Genomic DNA, 16,008 nt, shown 5'->3' on the forward strand with positions numbered 1-16,008 from the left:
TGTGCTCTCGCCAGCTCTGCCCTCTCCACCTTCATTCAGACCACACTGTTCCTTGTCTAGGAAGGTGCATCAGCCCAAATGGAGCTCCGGCCTGCATTCTGGGACCTTCACAGGAAATCCTTTCTAATTTTTAGGTGGACCATGTCATCCAGGGCCTGCCCTCAGGGGATGCCTAACGCCCGCATCAAGGTGGACTCTGTTTGCGCACTTTTCTTCTTTTCAAGGGCGAGGTCCTCACCTCCCCAGCCCAGGACTCGGGGCACAGGCGATGTGCTGTGAGTCTCTGCCGGGAGGCGGCCGCGTCTCCAACTGCAGAGATGTTCAAGACATATCTGGCACGCCCCAGTGGCTGCCTTGAACGAGCCAATCAAGAGTCGCCAAGACTTTACTGCATGTAGATGCTTTATTGAAAGTTAGTGGCTGTTTTAGAGAATCAGGTACCCGCGGTGGTAGCCTGGGGTGGTCACTTGCTGTAGCTCTTGGAGCCTGGCTCTGGAGCATCCAGGTCTTCGCTCAGCGCAGAGTCAGCTGGCCCACTCTCCTCTTCAGCCGCTGGTGATGGCCCGTCCTTGGCTTCCACTGAAACACAGGGGCGAGGCTGGCCCAGGCCGCACTCCTTCCTCATCTCTTCCCTTTGGGCCCAGGAGACTCGAGCCTCTGATGAGTACTCCCTGCTAGTCCCCAGAGAGGGGCCTGGGCACCAGATTCCCCCAGCTGAGGGGCCACGCTAAGGGTGCACAGGACCTGAGTTCATCAAGACCCACTTGGCCTTGGAAGTGAAATACCTGCCAGACAAGGGCTCTTCCAGGCTGCACGCTCCTCTCTTGTCCCTCCTGCAGGTAGAGCCTCTGCCATGCTGAGAACCCGAGTCCTGGCATCACTCCTCCCCCACGCCCCCCCAGATGCTCTGGGGAGCAGCGAGCCCTTCCTTTCTGTTCCCACCAGCTCGGGTGCAGCCTTTCATATTGGCACCAGGGAAGGTGAAGAGCATTCTCTGCGCTATCTCACCGATGCTCCCTCTTCTGGAAGCTTCCTAAAGGCGTTCGCTTCCCTATATATCCAGACCTGATTGTGATTCATTATCCCTCGCCAACATCAATTCAACACAAAGTTCTTCACCACACAGACGTGGGAAGGCCCCGTTCCTCCCTGGCAGAGGAACCAGACCCAGCTCCAAGCGTCTCTCCTGAGGGCAGTGAGAAGGTCGAGCCTGACTTCTCCGACCACACCCATGTTCGTGGCTCGCCCCCAAGACCATCTCCCCATGGCCCTTCCAGCCCTGGTCACTGTATCCCTCTCTGCATCCCTCTCTCACTCCTGTTTCTCCTCCTGCTCCCCCTAAGCACAGTGACCCTGGTGATGAGCCCCCAGGATGGAGCGCTCCTCTTGCAGGGCCGTGTCCGGCTCCCAGGCCCTGCCTAGGAGGCCCAGAGAGCCCAGTGCAGCCGTCCAGCCGGATGACCGCCAGCCCCTCGCGGCCTCCCGCCCTCCTGCCCCGGCCCCTACCTGTCGCCGCCTTCAGAGACCGGATGTACTTGGACCAGAAGGAGCAGTCGGCCTTCTTCAGGCCCTGCCGGTTGGGGAGCAGGGTGCTCAGCTCCTTGTAGCCCTCTCCATGGGCAGAAGGGACAAAGTCAGGCCAGGGGGCCGCAAATTCAGGAGCCTTCCTGGAGAACTCGTGAGGATAGTTGGGGTTTCTGGGGAAATGGGAAGAAAGAAGCATCCATGCGGGAACCTGTCTTTCCTTTCCTGGCAGGGGCCGCTTCCCACACGCCCTCGCCTCGGGGGACCCAGTCACCCATGGGTGTCAAAACAACCTGACCCCGCTGGGTCTCACTGCGGGCTGTGTTCTCCGCCCTGTGTTGCAAATCACTAGCGAGCAAGGGTGCAGCCCCTCACCCGGTAGAGGAGAGACGTCGCCCGTGGCCGGTGCCGCGACCGTGGCCCTCTCTACTCCGTGGGCAAACCCCAGAAGGGTTTGTCCAAGGCCTGGGCACAGCTGGCAACCTCCAGCCGCCTGCCGAAGTGGTGTGTCACCTCTTGGGCCAGGTTTCTCCTTTCGCCACCGCCCACCCCACCGTGCCGTGCCACCTGCCTCCGGCCTGTGGCGCCCGCCAAGCGAGGTGTGTGCCATCCTGCCATGCTCCCACCCAGGGAGGCTTGGCTCACCCCCGGCCCCGATGCCTGCCCTCTCCTGCAAGGCCTGAATACCCTAGTCACCCCTCAAGGTCAACTTCAATGCCTTTCCCCCAGCAAAACAGTCTTACATCGGGAACGGACAGAAACAACTTTCTGTTCAGCTGCCACACAGGGGCTTTGTCTCGTGGCCCTCCGTGTGGGGTTCAGCCTATTCAGGGGGCACCCGTGCAACTGTGACATCTGTACCTTTCCCTTTTCCAGGGGCCCCACTATGGTGCAGGAGGCCAGTACCTGTCTTGCAATGAGCGACAGGGAGGTGGGCAGAGGCAGGTGAGAGGAGCAGAAGAGCCGACTGGGAAGTGAGAAGAGTCCGTTGGCCGGGCCAGACGGGCGTGTGTGGGGCCGGCGGATGATGAAGGGCCCAGAGCGACTGAACCCTCTCTGCCTGCGGGGACAGGGGCTCCCCACGTAGGGTAGGTGATTTGGCCTCCCAGGGACAGCAGCCGGTGGCTGAGGTACTTTTGGCCTCACAACTGGGATGTAGTTGCAACGCCACTGGCTTCTAGTAGCAGAGGCTGGAGAGCTACCGAGCAACTCCAATACACAGAACCCCCCACCCCCACCCCCATATAGACTTACCTGGCAGTCAGTCAGGCTGAGGCTGAGAAACCCCAGCCAGAGCCACCAATGTGGCTGAACAAGGCGGTGGAATAGTTGGAACATTTGACACCAAAGATAGTTTTGGCTGGCAGAAGGAAACTGAGGGAGGAAAGAGGAGAGGACCCCTATCCTGGGGGAAAGGGGGGTCTCCCCATGCGGAGCGAGGGTGGGGGCACAGGGCCGGCCTCACACACTGTGCACTCACCCCGACCGGACGAAGTTGGAGAAGAACTGCATGAATTTGAGGGACAAGCTCTTCTCCTCTGGGGTAAATCGTCCCTCGTAGGCAGGCTGCAGCGGAAGGCCAAAGGCAAACTGCACATCAGTCAGCAAGTCCAGGCTGCGGAAACACGGGGGGGAAGCAGCAGCAAGAGTCACAGGATGATCAACTGGAAACCCAGCCCCGCCCAAACCAGCTCTGTCCTCAGTGAAGACTTTTCTCTTTGCTTATGCCGAGGGGTCCTGGGGAGGGCGTCGTTTAGCTGAGCTCTGGCTGGGTTTTTCATCTAGTGGTGCTGGCGGCCAGACCCAGGCCATGGTCAGGGCATGGTGAGCAGCAGACCCAGGGCCGAGCATTTAACTCTCTCGAGACACCTGTGCACAGTTTCCAGCGAGAATGTTCTTTTGACCCTGCACGGCCCACGTCACTTAGGACAGCAATCGCTTGTTCCAAAGGCCCAGCGGCGCTTTGAGCCTCTGCTCTATGCAAGCCTGCCCGTGAGTAGCTGTACACTTGCGAATCTGCAAAGGCGACAATGATCCCTGCTGCCGGCTCTAGGACAGAGCCTGGCATGTAACTGCTGTGAATCAGAACGTGCTACGGCTGAACTGCACATCTAAGAAGCAGGAAGCTGGGGGTGGGCACCTGGAAGCCAGGTGAGCGGTCTGAACAGGCTGGGCTGGAACTGGCACTGGGAGACCAGCCCAGGTGCAGGACACAGAGGGGCGAGCCCCAGGCCAGGAGCGAGTGGGAGAGCTGGACAGGACTTCCCAGCTGTGCGAGCACTTGGCATTCCCAAAGGCGGGTCTGGCCTGTGCCCCTGGTGTCTGGGAGGTCACCTCTGTCACGCCTGACAGCAGCATCTCTGTCTAGGGGAGGGCTGGCTCAAACCGCATCTTCTAGTAGATTCAGTCACAGCCAAAGTTCCAGGGAGGGCGCTCGTCACGCCAGAAACACTGCTCATATGACTTTGGGTGGGGTCTTGCTAACAGTCAGGCTGAAGACTAAGAATAAACACACCACACTGGCAGTCAATCAGCCAACCAACCCATCAATTACTCAATTCCGCTCCATTACAAAGCCCCAGATAAAGTCTCGGAACCCCTGGCCCCCCCAGCTGCTCTCTGTGTGACTGGCTGTTTAGCAGCAGCTCAGCAGTGACGACGCTGACACCGACTGTGTCCTGAGCACCCAGGACGTGCCCCGCCGGGTGACCTTGACAGCCCAGGCCCGGGACAAAGCCAGCATCACCACCTTCTTGCCTTCCAGGCGACGGGCAGACCTCTTCCAGACCCGAGAGAGCCAGGACTCAAAGCTGAGCCCAGCCCTGCCCCCATCCCTGCTTCTCTGCCTGGGCAGGCGGCTGAGGCTCACCAGCCCCACGAAGCATCCAACCTCCTAGTGAAAATTTCAGATCCACAAAGGAAAAAGGAAGCCAAAAAGTTGTCAGGGAGCAGAGGTGTAGAGAAGGCAGCACCGGTCAGTCCTCTCGTCCACACACACGCGATTATTCAGCCACACCCTCCTCCCCTCCCGGGGGCCTGGGAAGGGCCTCGCTGCTGCGACTCGTGGGCTTTCTGCGCTGGACGGCACCGAGGCTCTCGGAGCCTTCTTGCCAAGACCCCATAACCTTCAAGTGAGACGCCAGGGCCCGGCCTGGTCTGGGATTCTGAGGCCTGGCTGTGCCGCTCCCCGCCCAGCTGTGGCGTCCTCCCCCCACGTCCTCACTAGTCTTGTGTTGAGTCTGGGCGGCAGAAGCTGGCATGGGCTGTGCATGTGACTCTTTCCCAGGAGAGGCTTCCAGCTTCCAGAATTTCTCAATCAGACCCGTGCACTGGTTTGCCTGGTAAGCGTGTAACAGTTGGCTTTTGCCAATTTCCATGGTGTAAATGCCCCCGCTGCAGGCCTTCCAAGACACTCATAAAATGCAGAGCAGGGGAAAATGTGCACCATCAGCTCTTACGGGCTGATGTCAGCTGGCTTCAATCCCTCACAGTCTGTGTCCCCAGAAGGTTAGGGGAGCATTGCTTTGGGGGAAAGGCCTGGAATCCAGCCCAACCAATTTGTTTAAAATGAGAGCCTGTTGTGTCTATGGATGTCTGCTTTGTTTTTTCCTTCACAGGGCTGATGCTTATCACGATGCTGGAGCTATTTCCAGCAGTCGGAGGCAGACATCTGGAGGAGGGGCAGGCAGTGGGGGCCTTGGGAGAGGGCATTCTGGGATTAGAGGCTCAAACCCGCCAAGCCTGGGCCCTGGCTCAGCGCCCTGGAGGAAGAAGAGGGGATGTGGATTCGGCCGCAGCAGAGCGAGATGGAAGGACACCCCGGAGTCTGAGAGGTAAGAGGCAGGCTAGCTGAGACCACGGTGTTTGACAGGCGGGTCCGGCTTCTCTGCTCTGTGTTGGGTCTGCTCACTGATGAATCGTCGGCCCAAGCCGTGGCGGATGGACAGTTCTCTCGTGCTGGTCTTGTTAGCTCTGGGGCCATGGGCTGTCTTTCAAAGCGCCACTCAGTCACGCCTCCCCGTGTGCTCGTCCTGGGCCCAGGTCAGGTCTGGAGGCCTCGTGTCCCTGTGCCCCTGGCCGGCTGAGCCCCTTCATGCGCCACGTCCACAGCTCACTCTGCGCCTTGGTTCTCTCCGTAAGTGCGTCTCACCACCCTTCTGGCCTCTGGGGTTGTGGGATCGCTGGCTGCTCCCAGGTTGACGGCGGCAGGAAGCTCCCCTAACGGGTGGTGACTGTCCCTGCTGGTGGCAATGTCACCTCTGCTGCAGCGTGGGAGCAGACCGCTCCGCCCAGGTGGACTGTCTGAGTTTCAGTTTCAGGTTGTGAATGGAGTGAGAACCGGGCCAAAAAGCCTGTCAGGACAGGAACGTCCTCGGGCCACCTCGGGCCGCCTTTGCTGAGCACCTGCTGAGGGCTGTGTGCTGACTAGTGCGGGGTAAAGGAACACTAAGTCAGCTGTTCTGTCCTGGGGCTCACAGACGGAGAGAAAAGGCAGATAGGTCGGTGGACTTGAAGAGTGGATGTTGTGAGCTGTTAGGTAGCGGATGATGGGCGGGCAGACAGGTGACGGGCGGGGGTTGGATGGATACGAGGAAGAAAGGCAGACATAAAATGACAGTTATTTGCAAAGCCTCATAAGAAGAGGGAAAAAAGAGATGGATGTGTTTCAGGCGAGGCGACGGAGAGGAGTTTGTGGGGGCAGAGACAGGGAATGAGGCTGGCATGGAAGGGGAGGCAGGGGCCAGGAGCTGGTGAGGCAGGAAGAGGGGCGAGCCCGACCCCCGTGGGCGTGAAGTCAGCTGGGGATTCTGGGCTGGGTCCAGGCAGCAGGAGGGGGAGGTGTGGCTGGGCAGAGGGAGGGGCAGGGTGGGGACCCACAGGGCAGCTGAGACCCCAGGGGCCAGGCCACATGGTCTGTGCCGAGAAGCGCCTTGCGCCGAGAAGCCAGGCTGCAGCTATTCCTGGTACAGGAAAAATGCACCGGGGTGCCACTGGCTGGCAGGCTGGCCAGGCCAGGGTCCTTGGGAGGGGCCGGGCCTGTGGCTAGAGCCACGCAGGAAAGGGGCCGGGGCGCTCGTGGTTTCTGAGCCAGACGTCACGGGCCACGCTGCTGGGCTGCTGAGGGACGAGAGCCGAGCGCACACTTAGCGGTCACGGCCCGCACCCAGGGCAGGCAGACACCGCTTCTAGGCAACACGCTGCACCTCCATCTGACCCTCAGCCCTCCTTCGCCTTCCCCCTGCTGCTGGCTGGGGGTGCAGGGAGGGTTAGCCTGTGTTCCAGTGAGTCGCAAGCCGAAGGCCGCACTGCAGAGGTTATTCGCTGCACCGACTCTCAAGCGGAGGTCTGCCCCGGGGGAGGGCAGTGACTGGTCGTCTGGGGTGACTGGGGTGCGCAGTGACAGGAGGAACGTGTTGATCCTGGGACCCGCTGACATGACCTGAGCTGAGAAGGGGGGCTGAGCTGGACACGAGGGGACGGTGTGCTGTTACTTTTCCAGACATAGACAAGTCACGTCTTTGCATGGAGGAGGCTGTTCTCCCACGGGTAGTCGTGGGGGGGCGGGCACTGGCCACACGCAGACCCATGCTGCAGCCCCTGACGGACTGACTGGAGAGCCTGTTGTTCCGGGGACCCTCTCCCTGTTCTGTCTGCAGGAGGAAGTCGGTTGACCCCTCCCCACGTGAGACACTCCCTTTCGTATCTCCAGTCAGCATCTCTGGATAACTTCCTCTGAAGGAAATGAGGGAATGAGGAGGGGTGAAGGTCCATTTTCTTCCCAGGCTTTATTTTATTTTGATCTTTCTTTGAGGATTTGAGGGATCGCTAAATAACTTACAAACTGAACTCTGTCCGTGTGCTTCTCTTTGCACAAACTGAGTACGCTCAAGTGCAAATACGCCTACGAATGAATCAAGAAGTAATTACACGCTTTATGAACGGCTGGTGTTTTACAAAAGGATTTGCTACGCCGTCCTTTAAACTGAGCTCTTCAATTTACTTGAAATAATGGACTCTCATCCTCCACGCCACACGAAATCCTTGTCAGGGGCGTGTGGCAGGGATGGTTTCACAGCACAGGCAAGCTTTTGACTGGCCTCCTGGATGAACTTGAACATTTTATTCGCTCCAGAAACCAATGGCCACTGGGGCTCAGAAGAGGCCCAAAGCATCTATTCTCTCCAGGAAGTTATGTGTTTACCAAGAACCAACCAGCCTCCTCTCCTTGATGCCAGCTGTATTTGTCACTGAAACTCTATAGCTTCATTAAATCCATTACATGTCCCATGGAGGTCCTATTTTCAGGAAACCAAAAGCTGAAATCATAGGCCATGCATTCTATTTATGGTTTTGCAGGAAAGTCAAAGGGTGAGTCCCACCGCGTGGTGCAGCTCAGGCCTCTGGCATGCGCCGAGGGAAGGCTGAGCTGTGCTCCCAAACTAAGGACGTTTTAGTTCTACCCTCTCGTACTCATTTCTCACCAGTTCCCACTTTCGCAGACTCCTGATTAACTCACTGATCGTCACACGAGAGTGGGCTTTCTATTCCACAGGCTATTTTGTGAAACGTGGGTTCCGATGACCTGTGTTTCACGTGTGTAAGATGCTGCACTTCCAACAAGCTCCAAGGTTTTCCCATCAGACTCAGGCGGAACCTGCCCCTGCCTATGGGTTACGAACTCCTGTGTGAACTACAGGGTCCTGCCATTCTTCTCCGTATCTCCAATCACTTTCCTTTTCGATGGATTCCTTCTTTATCCTCACACGTGCCAAGTCCTTCACCTTCCTCCTTCCTAGGGCACCTCTAGGGCTTACTCTGCTTATTAATGTGTGCAGTATCTGGTCCTGGGCTCCATCTCTGGACACGCATCGGCCCCACCACTGACAAGTGTTAGTTTCAGAGGGCAGCTCTTCTGTCTTCACGGCCGCTCCACTTCAGGGTCCAGAAGAGTAGCTGGGGCATCCAGGCAGCAGGTGAATACTAGTTGAATCACACTGACAGGACACAGAGCACCAGCCCTCAAACACCGGATGGCTGGAGGGGTCAGTTTCTGAAATGATTTACTTCCTTCCTTACTGGTAATAACCTCATTCATCACACAGCATGGAGCCAGGCTGATGGACCCAATTCAAGAATCTGACTGCTCGAAATTCCTCGGTTTTCTGAAATCACCAAGATAGTCAGCTGGAAAAATAATATTTCTAGCATGGCCTATTAAAGGCCCCTGGATCATTTGAAATGTCTACAATATAAAGACAGTGGCACATAAAATGTCTAGAGTCTAGAATTTATAGCTTTGTTTTCCAGTGTGGGGACAACTTATAAAGAAAGAATATTACTGCCTCTTTAATCATTTTGAAATATTTTTCTCCTTAGTCATATTTTCTCTAAAGGGAAAAGTAATCTGGTAATTGACCATGTGCAATGCATACTTGTCTAATGGACTTTAAAAAGATGGAACTACCCATTTACTGGTGAGGAAGTTGAGGCAAAAATACCTGTTCAAATGCACACAGCTCTTAAGTGGAAGAGACAGAAGTAAAACCTCTTTAAGTCGATCTCAAAGGACCTTTTCCACTCCTTCGAGCTTCCCCCCGAGTTACAAAATGGTCCAATATCCTGTATGGAGCCGGCTTAACCCCAGAGTCCACGCCCCCAGTCCACTCAAAAATAAGTCAATTCCATCTCTCTGAAACATCTGCAGTACCATCCAGATGTGGGAATGACACCCTAGGACTCTACGGCTGAAGCAGGGAGGGGCCTAGCCGGAAACTTCCCAAGTGGACAGAGCTCGGCAAAGGATCTGGGAGTTTTGTTCTCATATCAAAAGCCCTGGAAAGCCAAACTACCGGGTATTGTGCATGTGTGTGCGCACACACCAGCACACACACACACATCTAGGCACAAACATTGTCTCCTTCATCCCTTGCAGCACCACTATGGGACAGGTGTGTAGAGAGAGGTTAGGCAGCGTCCAAAGTCACACAGCCAGTGCGAGAACTGACATACACTCTCGAGGCTTTGTTCTGAAGTGGGTACAATGGAAGAATACTGGGGAGAGCAGGAGACAGGATTTGGGTCCAGATCGCCATTTACTGGCTCTGACACTGAAATACAATCTCTCTCCTCTCTGGGCTTTTGTTTCACTATCTGTAAAATGAAAATGTTGGACAAAATCATCTTCCGTGTTCAAATTCTTGGAGTCCGTCTTAAACCTGAACCTTCCTCTCACACAGTAGATTTCAGTTTCTTTGTCTTCTCCCGACCCTTGCATCCAGTCCTTCCTCGTGGGGACATTGGCCATGGTGCAGGGATAAAAAGCTCCTCAATTATCCAGGTGAGCAGTTAGTAAACCATGCTATACTGTGAACAATTCACAAGTCTAAGAAAGTGGTAATGGACCGTTTTGCTTGCTAGCTATGCCAGGCAAGCTAGTCGATGCCACCAGAGATGAGGCACGAGACAGATGGCTGAAAATGTAACGCACACGCATATATTTTAAGCCTGCAGATTTGAGCCAGAAATAGATGGCAGGTGTGAGCGCTCCAGGGCAGAGAGAGAGACGTCTTTCCAGGCAGAAAAGATAAACTTGCCAACAATGAAATGGGTTAGTCTCTGCGAGCCATTCATTGATAGGTGTCCCCACTACAGAGATGGTGTGACCATCTGATCTTGGCGGGGAGCGAGACTCACAGCCAGGGTGATGTCCAGAACACGTCTGAATGGACAATAATAACAGGACACTTGGTACACCGCTCTGTGCCAGGCACCTTTGGGACACAACTCAATTCTCATAGTGACCTCTGACATAAGCTCATTGATTGTGGACGCCCAGCCTCCAGAAGTCTGAGGAAAGACATTTCTGTTGACGTAAACCACCAGTTCGTGGTACCACGTTATGGTCCTAGGACATCTACATGGTGGGGCAGGGGCACCCTGCCTGGCATCCTATGGATCCGTGCTCTCATTTTCCTCCATTGGGTTCCCGTGTAGTAGATACATTCCCCATTTTTTGTGTCCCTATGCAGGTGGGGGGCAGAGTGAATATGCACTCTGGGCGTTGATGAGCTCACTGCAGGGCGTCATAACCTCAGCTACAGCTGCTGCCTTCAGAGAGAGGCTGGCAGAGAAGGAGGTAGGAATCCACTCTCTGGAATTCCCAGATCTCTGGCATTTGGGAGAGGCTGGCAAGGCTTATTCTGCCAATGCCTTCCCGCACTTGGCCACCCAGTTTGAGGCGGCTGAACACGGAATCCCAGGGCTTCTTTCAATTCTGTCCAAACCACGGAATCTTCATCACACCTGAATGCCTTTTCTCCCAAACCCCGGCCTGACATTCACTCTCCTTCCCATGACCTGGAGCCAGTGGCTTGGAACAGGTTAAAATTACGAACAGTTCTGAGCAAAAAAGCCACCTGTTTGGGTGGAAAGAGAGCGCTGGCTTAGAGAAGTGAGGGTCAGTCCTGGTTCTGTAACTACCCACTACAAATCCTTGTGCAAGGCCCATCTGTCAAGGCTGCTAAAGACATGCTTCATCTGAAAATGGGGATGACCATGCAGCCCTGCCAAGGTCAGGGGGCTGTGGGCATCTTTATGAGGTGCTGTATAAACTGAGTAACGGAGTGGGGAAAGCCAGGTAAATAGCAGGTGCTTGGGAAACTGGACTATCTGGGGCATGTATTTGTTTCTCGTGGTTGCTGTAACAAACGGCCCAAACATGGAGGCGTAAACAACTGAAACCTACACTCTCACCACTCCCAGAAGCCAGGAGTCCACAGTCTCACTGAGTGCAAGTCAAGGGGAGCAGAGCTGTGCTCCTGTGGAGATCCTGGGGGGAGGCGCCTCCTTGCCCTCCAGCTCGGGGGCTCCAGGCTGGCAGCTGTCTGCACTCACACTCGATCATTCCTTCTCCTCTTCCCTGTGTGTCCAACCTCCCACTGCTGACACTCATGGTTGCATTTTGGGCTTGCCGGAGTAATCTAGGGCACTTAAAACCCCATCTGAAATGTCACCACTGCACCTACGTAATGTACAGGTTCCAGGGCGTGGGACCTGGCATCTTCAGGTGGCCGCTCTCCAGCTGCTCTCTGGATGTTGCTCGGTACAGCAGAAAGTTGGCAAGACTTCCCTTAACGCAGGGGGAAGAGCCCAGCCCCAGACTCGCGAGTGGTGGCTGGACTGCGGGGGGGTAGTTAGCGCCCTGAACCCCCGCCTCCCTGCAGCCCCCAAATCAGTGCAGGCTGTGCACTACGCACCTGGCTTCCACCCGGGCTGCAATGAACCTCCCGCTCTGTCTTTGGGAGATGCAGCTGGCACCCTGCTCTGGCGGGGCTGGGGCCGCAGCCGCTCTGCTGCCAGAGTTCAGCTGGAGGGGCCCGGGACCCCGCCCATTTCAGGTCATTCTTTTGACTTCAAGGCACAGCCTGCTCCTCTTCCCTTACTGTGGGCTTTCTGTTACTGCCCGTTCCATTGTGGCCACTTTATTGCTCGGGATTTTGACTCTACGGTATGCTGAAGTGCCTTATTCTGGGAAAGAAGACTGGTAAACGAATGGGGGTGTGGGGGTGAATGTTTCCCTTTGTTGCCGCCAAGAAAACCCCTGTCCACTTTGGAAAGCCGTTTCCTCGCGTGAAGCGCCTGGTCAGATGTCAGCACCTCGGGCAGGGTTACCAGGGAGCCCAGCAGGTCCCTCAGGCCTGGCCCGCCCACTCCAGGAGACCCAGCCGCTGCCGCCTCCACACCTGTTGCAACGTTGGTAAAGGAGGCGCGGGGAGGCAAGGCCCTGACCAGTCGGGGCGGGGCCTGCACCTGGACCCCCACCATGTCTGCCTCCCGCAGGCCTCAGACGGGAGGGGCCCGGCCACGCCCCTTCGCGTGCCAAGGGCACCCGCCTGCCCGGCGCCTTACCTGCCATGGCCGTAGCTCTCCGGGGCGTGGTACAGAAAGACGTTTCCTCTGGCCCCGCGTGCCCAGTGCCTGGCCATGTCGATCACCGGGCAGGTGATAAAGTAGTCCCTGCAGAAAGGGGGAGGGGCTGGTCAGCGCCAGGCGCACGGCCGCGTGGAGCTCTCAGGGCATCGTGCCGGTTCCCAGGGCCAGGCCGCTCGGCCCTCCGCCCCGGCCTGCCTGCGGCCGGCTCAGCCTCGGCACCCCGTCCAATACGCCGCGCCAGCTATGGTCACACACCGTCGGCCACGGCGTTGCCTCTCGTGCCAAGGAACCCCGGGCAACACCTTCCCAGAGCGCCGATTACTCAAAGGCTGGAGCAAAACACGAAGAAGCAGATGGTGACGTTTTGGGGGCAGACTCCGGCAGACGGAGCCCCAGGGCAGGTCTCGCCCTCCGCTCCCGGGGCAGTGCCCGTCCCAGGGGTGTTGGTAATGTCGGGGCACAGTTTCCTGAGTCACCCCTGGAAGGGTTTCTGCTGGCATCTAGCGTAGAAGCCGGCAAGGCCAGAGCAGCCTCCACAAGCGTTTCACATTTTCTGGTCCTCTGGGGTGATGCGAATCGACTTCTGAAGCCCACAGCAGAGTCCTGCTTGCGGGCGCTGGGCATGTGGGGGATCCCTGCCGGTGTCGGCTGGCCTGGGGCCACTCACAAGCTCCTGCATCTCCTGGCATGCCCCCTCTCGACATCTGAGCCTTGGGGCCACGGGGGCCTTCTCTGCTGGGATGTTATAATCCTTAAGTGCGTTATATCCGGGAAAGTCACTCAATGGGGAGCGGTGTCACCCCCTTTTCTGCTGGTGGAGACCCCAGCTCAAGTGCATGTGGGAGAGGCTGGGAGGTGGGTTGGGGCCTGTGTGGGGGTCGTGAGAAGTGAGCAGGGCAGGGAGAGCCACACACCACGGCCCTATGGAGGCCAAGGCCTCCGTCTGCCTGGAGGAGAGGAGGACCCGGGCTAAGGGAGGACTGGAGACCTCCTCCTCCATGAAGCCTTTCTTGGTTATCTGCCATTCCGCAGACCTCAGCTCCTACGTCAGAGCCCTCAGAGCCAGTCCAGGCGGAGCGGGGGCACATGGGCGGATTTTCTAGACTCTACCCTGAGCTCTTTCCTCAACAGGGATCTGAGCCAGCCCCCTCGTCTCGGCGCTAGGGCCCGGAGCTGGGACATCTGTGAGTGACGGTGCCTCCCTGCAGTGCTGAGCTTCCAGGAATAGCTGTTGGCTGTTTGTTTCAACGCTGAATTCTCCATTGCGGAGAAACTGGAGCCTTACTGGCCCCAAGATGTCAGCAGGAGGGCAGTCTATTCTGAGCTAGTGACCCCTGCGGGGAGCCACCGATGCCTGGGTGGGAAGACCAGGCAGGGCTGTGGTGGCAACGGCCTTCCAGCTGCATCCTCAGGGACAGAGCAAAGGCTGGTGTCGCCAGACCTCAGTAGCGGGAGGGAGTTAGGGGTGGGAGGCGCCCCATCTTCTTCCTGCTCAGAGGGGACCACATCTGGGAAACAGAGCATGGCAAGGAGCTTTCGGGTGACAGAGCTGGCAGCGCCCTCCACGTGGTCTCCTGCCCCGGGGCCTGCAGGCCGACAGAGCCCTGCCCTGCCCAGACGCTCCTATGAATGCTCGTTCCTGGGCCCCGAGTCTCACACTGGCATGGAACAGTTCTGGCCTGCGCAGCCACGGGGGGCGAGGGGACACTGCTCCCCGCGCACTGTGGGAACGGCCCTGGGGGAGAGGGGTACTCTGTGGACAGTAGAGCCCGCAGGGGTGAGGGGCACTCGAGAACTGCTCTTGGGGCGGGGCCGGAGGCAGATGTCCCCGAGGGAGGGTGCCTGAGCCATGGAGGGGGACAAGACCCACGGGCGGTGAGCACAGCACCCCAAGCGATTGCATGAGCCACAGCAGGAGCACTGGTTGGCTGGGGTGGCTTTGGGCACCCCAAACCGTCCACCTCTGCTTCCCTGTGTGGGGTGCACTCTGCACTCGCCGGGGAGCTTTGGCAAATACTGAGGCTGTTGGGCCTTTGCATGGCCCAGGTAAGCCTGCTCCCGTGTGTCTCCCAGGCAGACCGGAGAAGGGGGTGCTGGCGGAAGTGGGGTCAGGCCAGGGTGAGCCGCTGGCTGGGGCGGGCAGGACCCACGGCGCTCCAGAGCTTTGCCCAGCGGCTGCTCTTGGCACAGAGCCCACCAAGGCGCCTCTGGGGAGCACTTTGGCAGTGCCCCCTGGAGCCGGGAGCAGGCTGGGTCACCCCTTGCTCCCCCATGGTGGGGAGCCCCAGACAACAGCATAGGCAGAACAGACATCCGACATGCTCGGGCGTGACGGAGCCACGCGGCCTGGCCAGGCGCCTCACCCACCGGGTGGCGTTCTCCAGGGCCCTGGAGAAGGTGGTGTAGTCGTCCTCGGAGTGCTCCAGGGAGTAGTACCACGCGGCGGCTGCCTGCACGCCCACGCCCGCGCCCTCGCCGCCCAGAGAGTTCTGCAGCGCCTGGTAGAAGGCTGTTTTACTGCTGGTCCGGCCTTGACTTTCCTCAAATTGCTTTAAGAAGGAAAAAAAAAAAAAAGGTGACAACACCCCCAGGCTCTGCAAGGCCAAGTCGGGCTCCCTGGAGCCCTCGGTCTGGAAGTTTCGCCCTGGGCAGCAGCGCGGCCTGGCAGGACCGCCGGGTGCCAGGGCCGCTGCCTCCTTCCAGCCGAGGCCTGTGCCCTCCTCTCAGGCCAGGACACGGGCGCAGCGGGGCGGCCCCCCGGGGTCCCCCGCAAGCAGCTAGAGAAGCGGCCCGGGAGCAGGACGCCTCGCCGCCCCCGGCCCCCTGTTGCTGTCCGCTCCCGGCCGCCCCGAAATGGCCCCTCTTGAGGCTTCCAGAGCGCCCTCCTGTAAGGCCAGGGCCGGGCCAGCCAGGCGGTGGCCCCTGGCCCCTCCCAGAACTGCGTCTGCTTGCTCTGGTGACAGCGCGTGCTCAGGATCTCTCCCAAGGTTGTGTGTCGGGCTCGGACCTCCGCCATTCCAGCTGCCGTCCAATTCCCAACCGAGTCCCGCCCTATCTCCCCGCGCCCAGGCCCGGTGCTGGTTTGACTTACTAGCGGGCTCCCTGGGCCTCTCCTTTGTCAGATTTCCCCAGAGCTGCTAGTGTTCTTCTTCTTCTTTTAAATGATGGATCAATGAAATCACCACCTAGTTACAGTGCAGCGATAACTGCCAACGGGGCCCACGCCCCGCTGAAACCACTCCTGGCGCCGCAAGATCCCACCGCACAGGCCCACACCCAGCCTCGTCCTCTGATACTCCAGCCCGGATCCCCAAAGTTTCCAGCATGCTGACCTCTGGGCCGCATGCCAGCCCTGCCTCGGGGCCCTTGGCCAGCTCTTCCCCAGGGGGCCGGTGGTGCGAGCTGCGTCCACACTCGCTCCCACCTCCCTGCCAGAGCGTGGCCCAAGGCGCCTGCCCTGCCGCCACCTTCCAGGCTCCATCAGCACACCTGCTCACGCTGACACACCTTGCCCAGGCTGATACACCTTGCCCAGGCTGACACACTGCTCAC

At 58.3% G+C, this 16,008-nt stretch overlaps 1 protein-coding gene across 1 annotated transcript in view; it reads right to left on the reverse strand.

Annotated features, from left to right (window-relative positions):
• Positions 1 to 424: 424 nt before the first annotated feature.
• Positions 425 to 16,008, reverse strand: part of TG (thyroglobulin) — a 150,607-nt gene continuing 135,023 nt past the window's right edge. Inside the window, exons 47-51 of the mRNA XM_012722900.1 lie at positions 14,824 to 15,005; positions 12,433 to 12,540; positions 3,005 to 3,139; positions 1,507 to 1,697; positions 425 to 579 (exon numbers count right to left, since the gene is read on the reverse strand). Coding sequence (XP_012578354.1) covers positions 464 to 579; positions 1,507 to 1,697; positions 3,005 to 3,139; positions 12,433 to 12,540; positions 14,824 to 15,005 — 732 coding nt within the window. The 3' untranslated portion in view covers positions 425 to 463. The remainder of the gene's footprint in view (positions 580 to 1,506; positions 1,698 to 3,004; positions 3,140 to 12,432; positions 12,541 to 14,823; positions 15,006 to 16,008) is intronic.

Source organism: Condylura cristata, unplaced genomic scaffold (genome assembly GCF_000260355.1).
Source record: "Condylura cristata isolate star-nosed mole 26May11 unplaced genomic scaffold, ConCri1.0 scaffold00009, whole genome shotgun sequence".
Taxonomy (NCBI): Eukaryota; Metazoa; Chordata; class Mammalia; order Eulipotyphla; family Talpidae; genus Condylura; species Condylura cristata.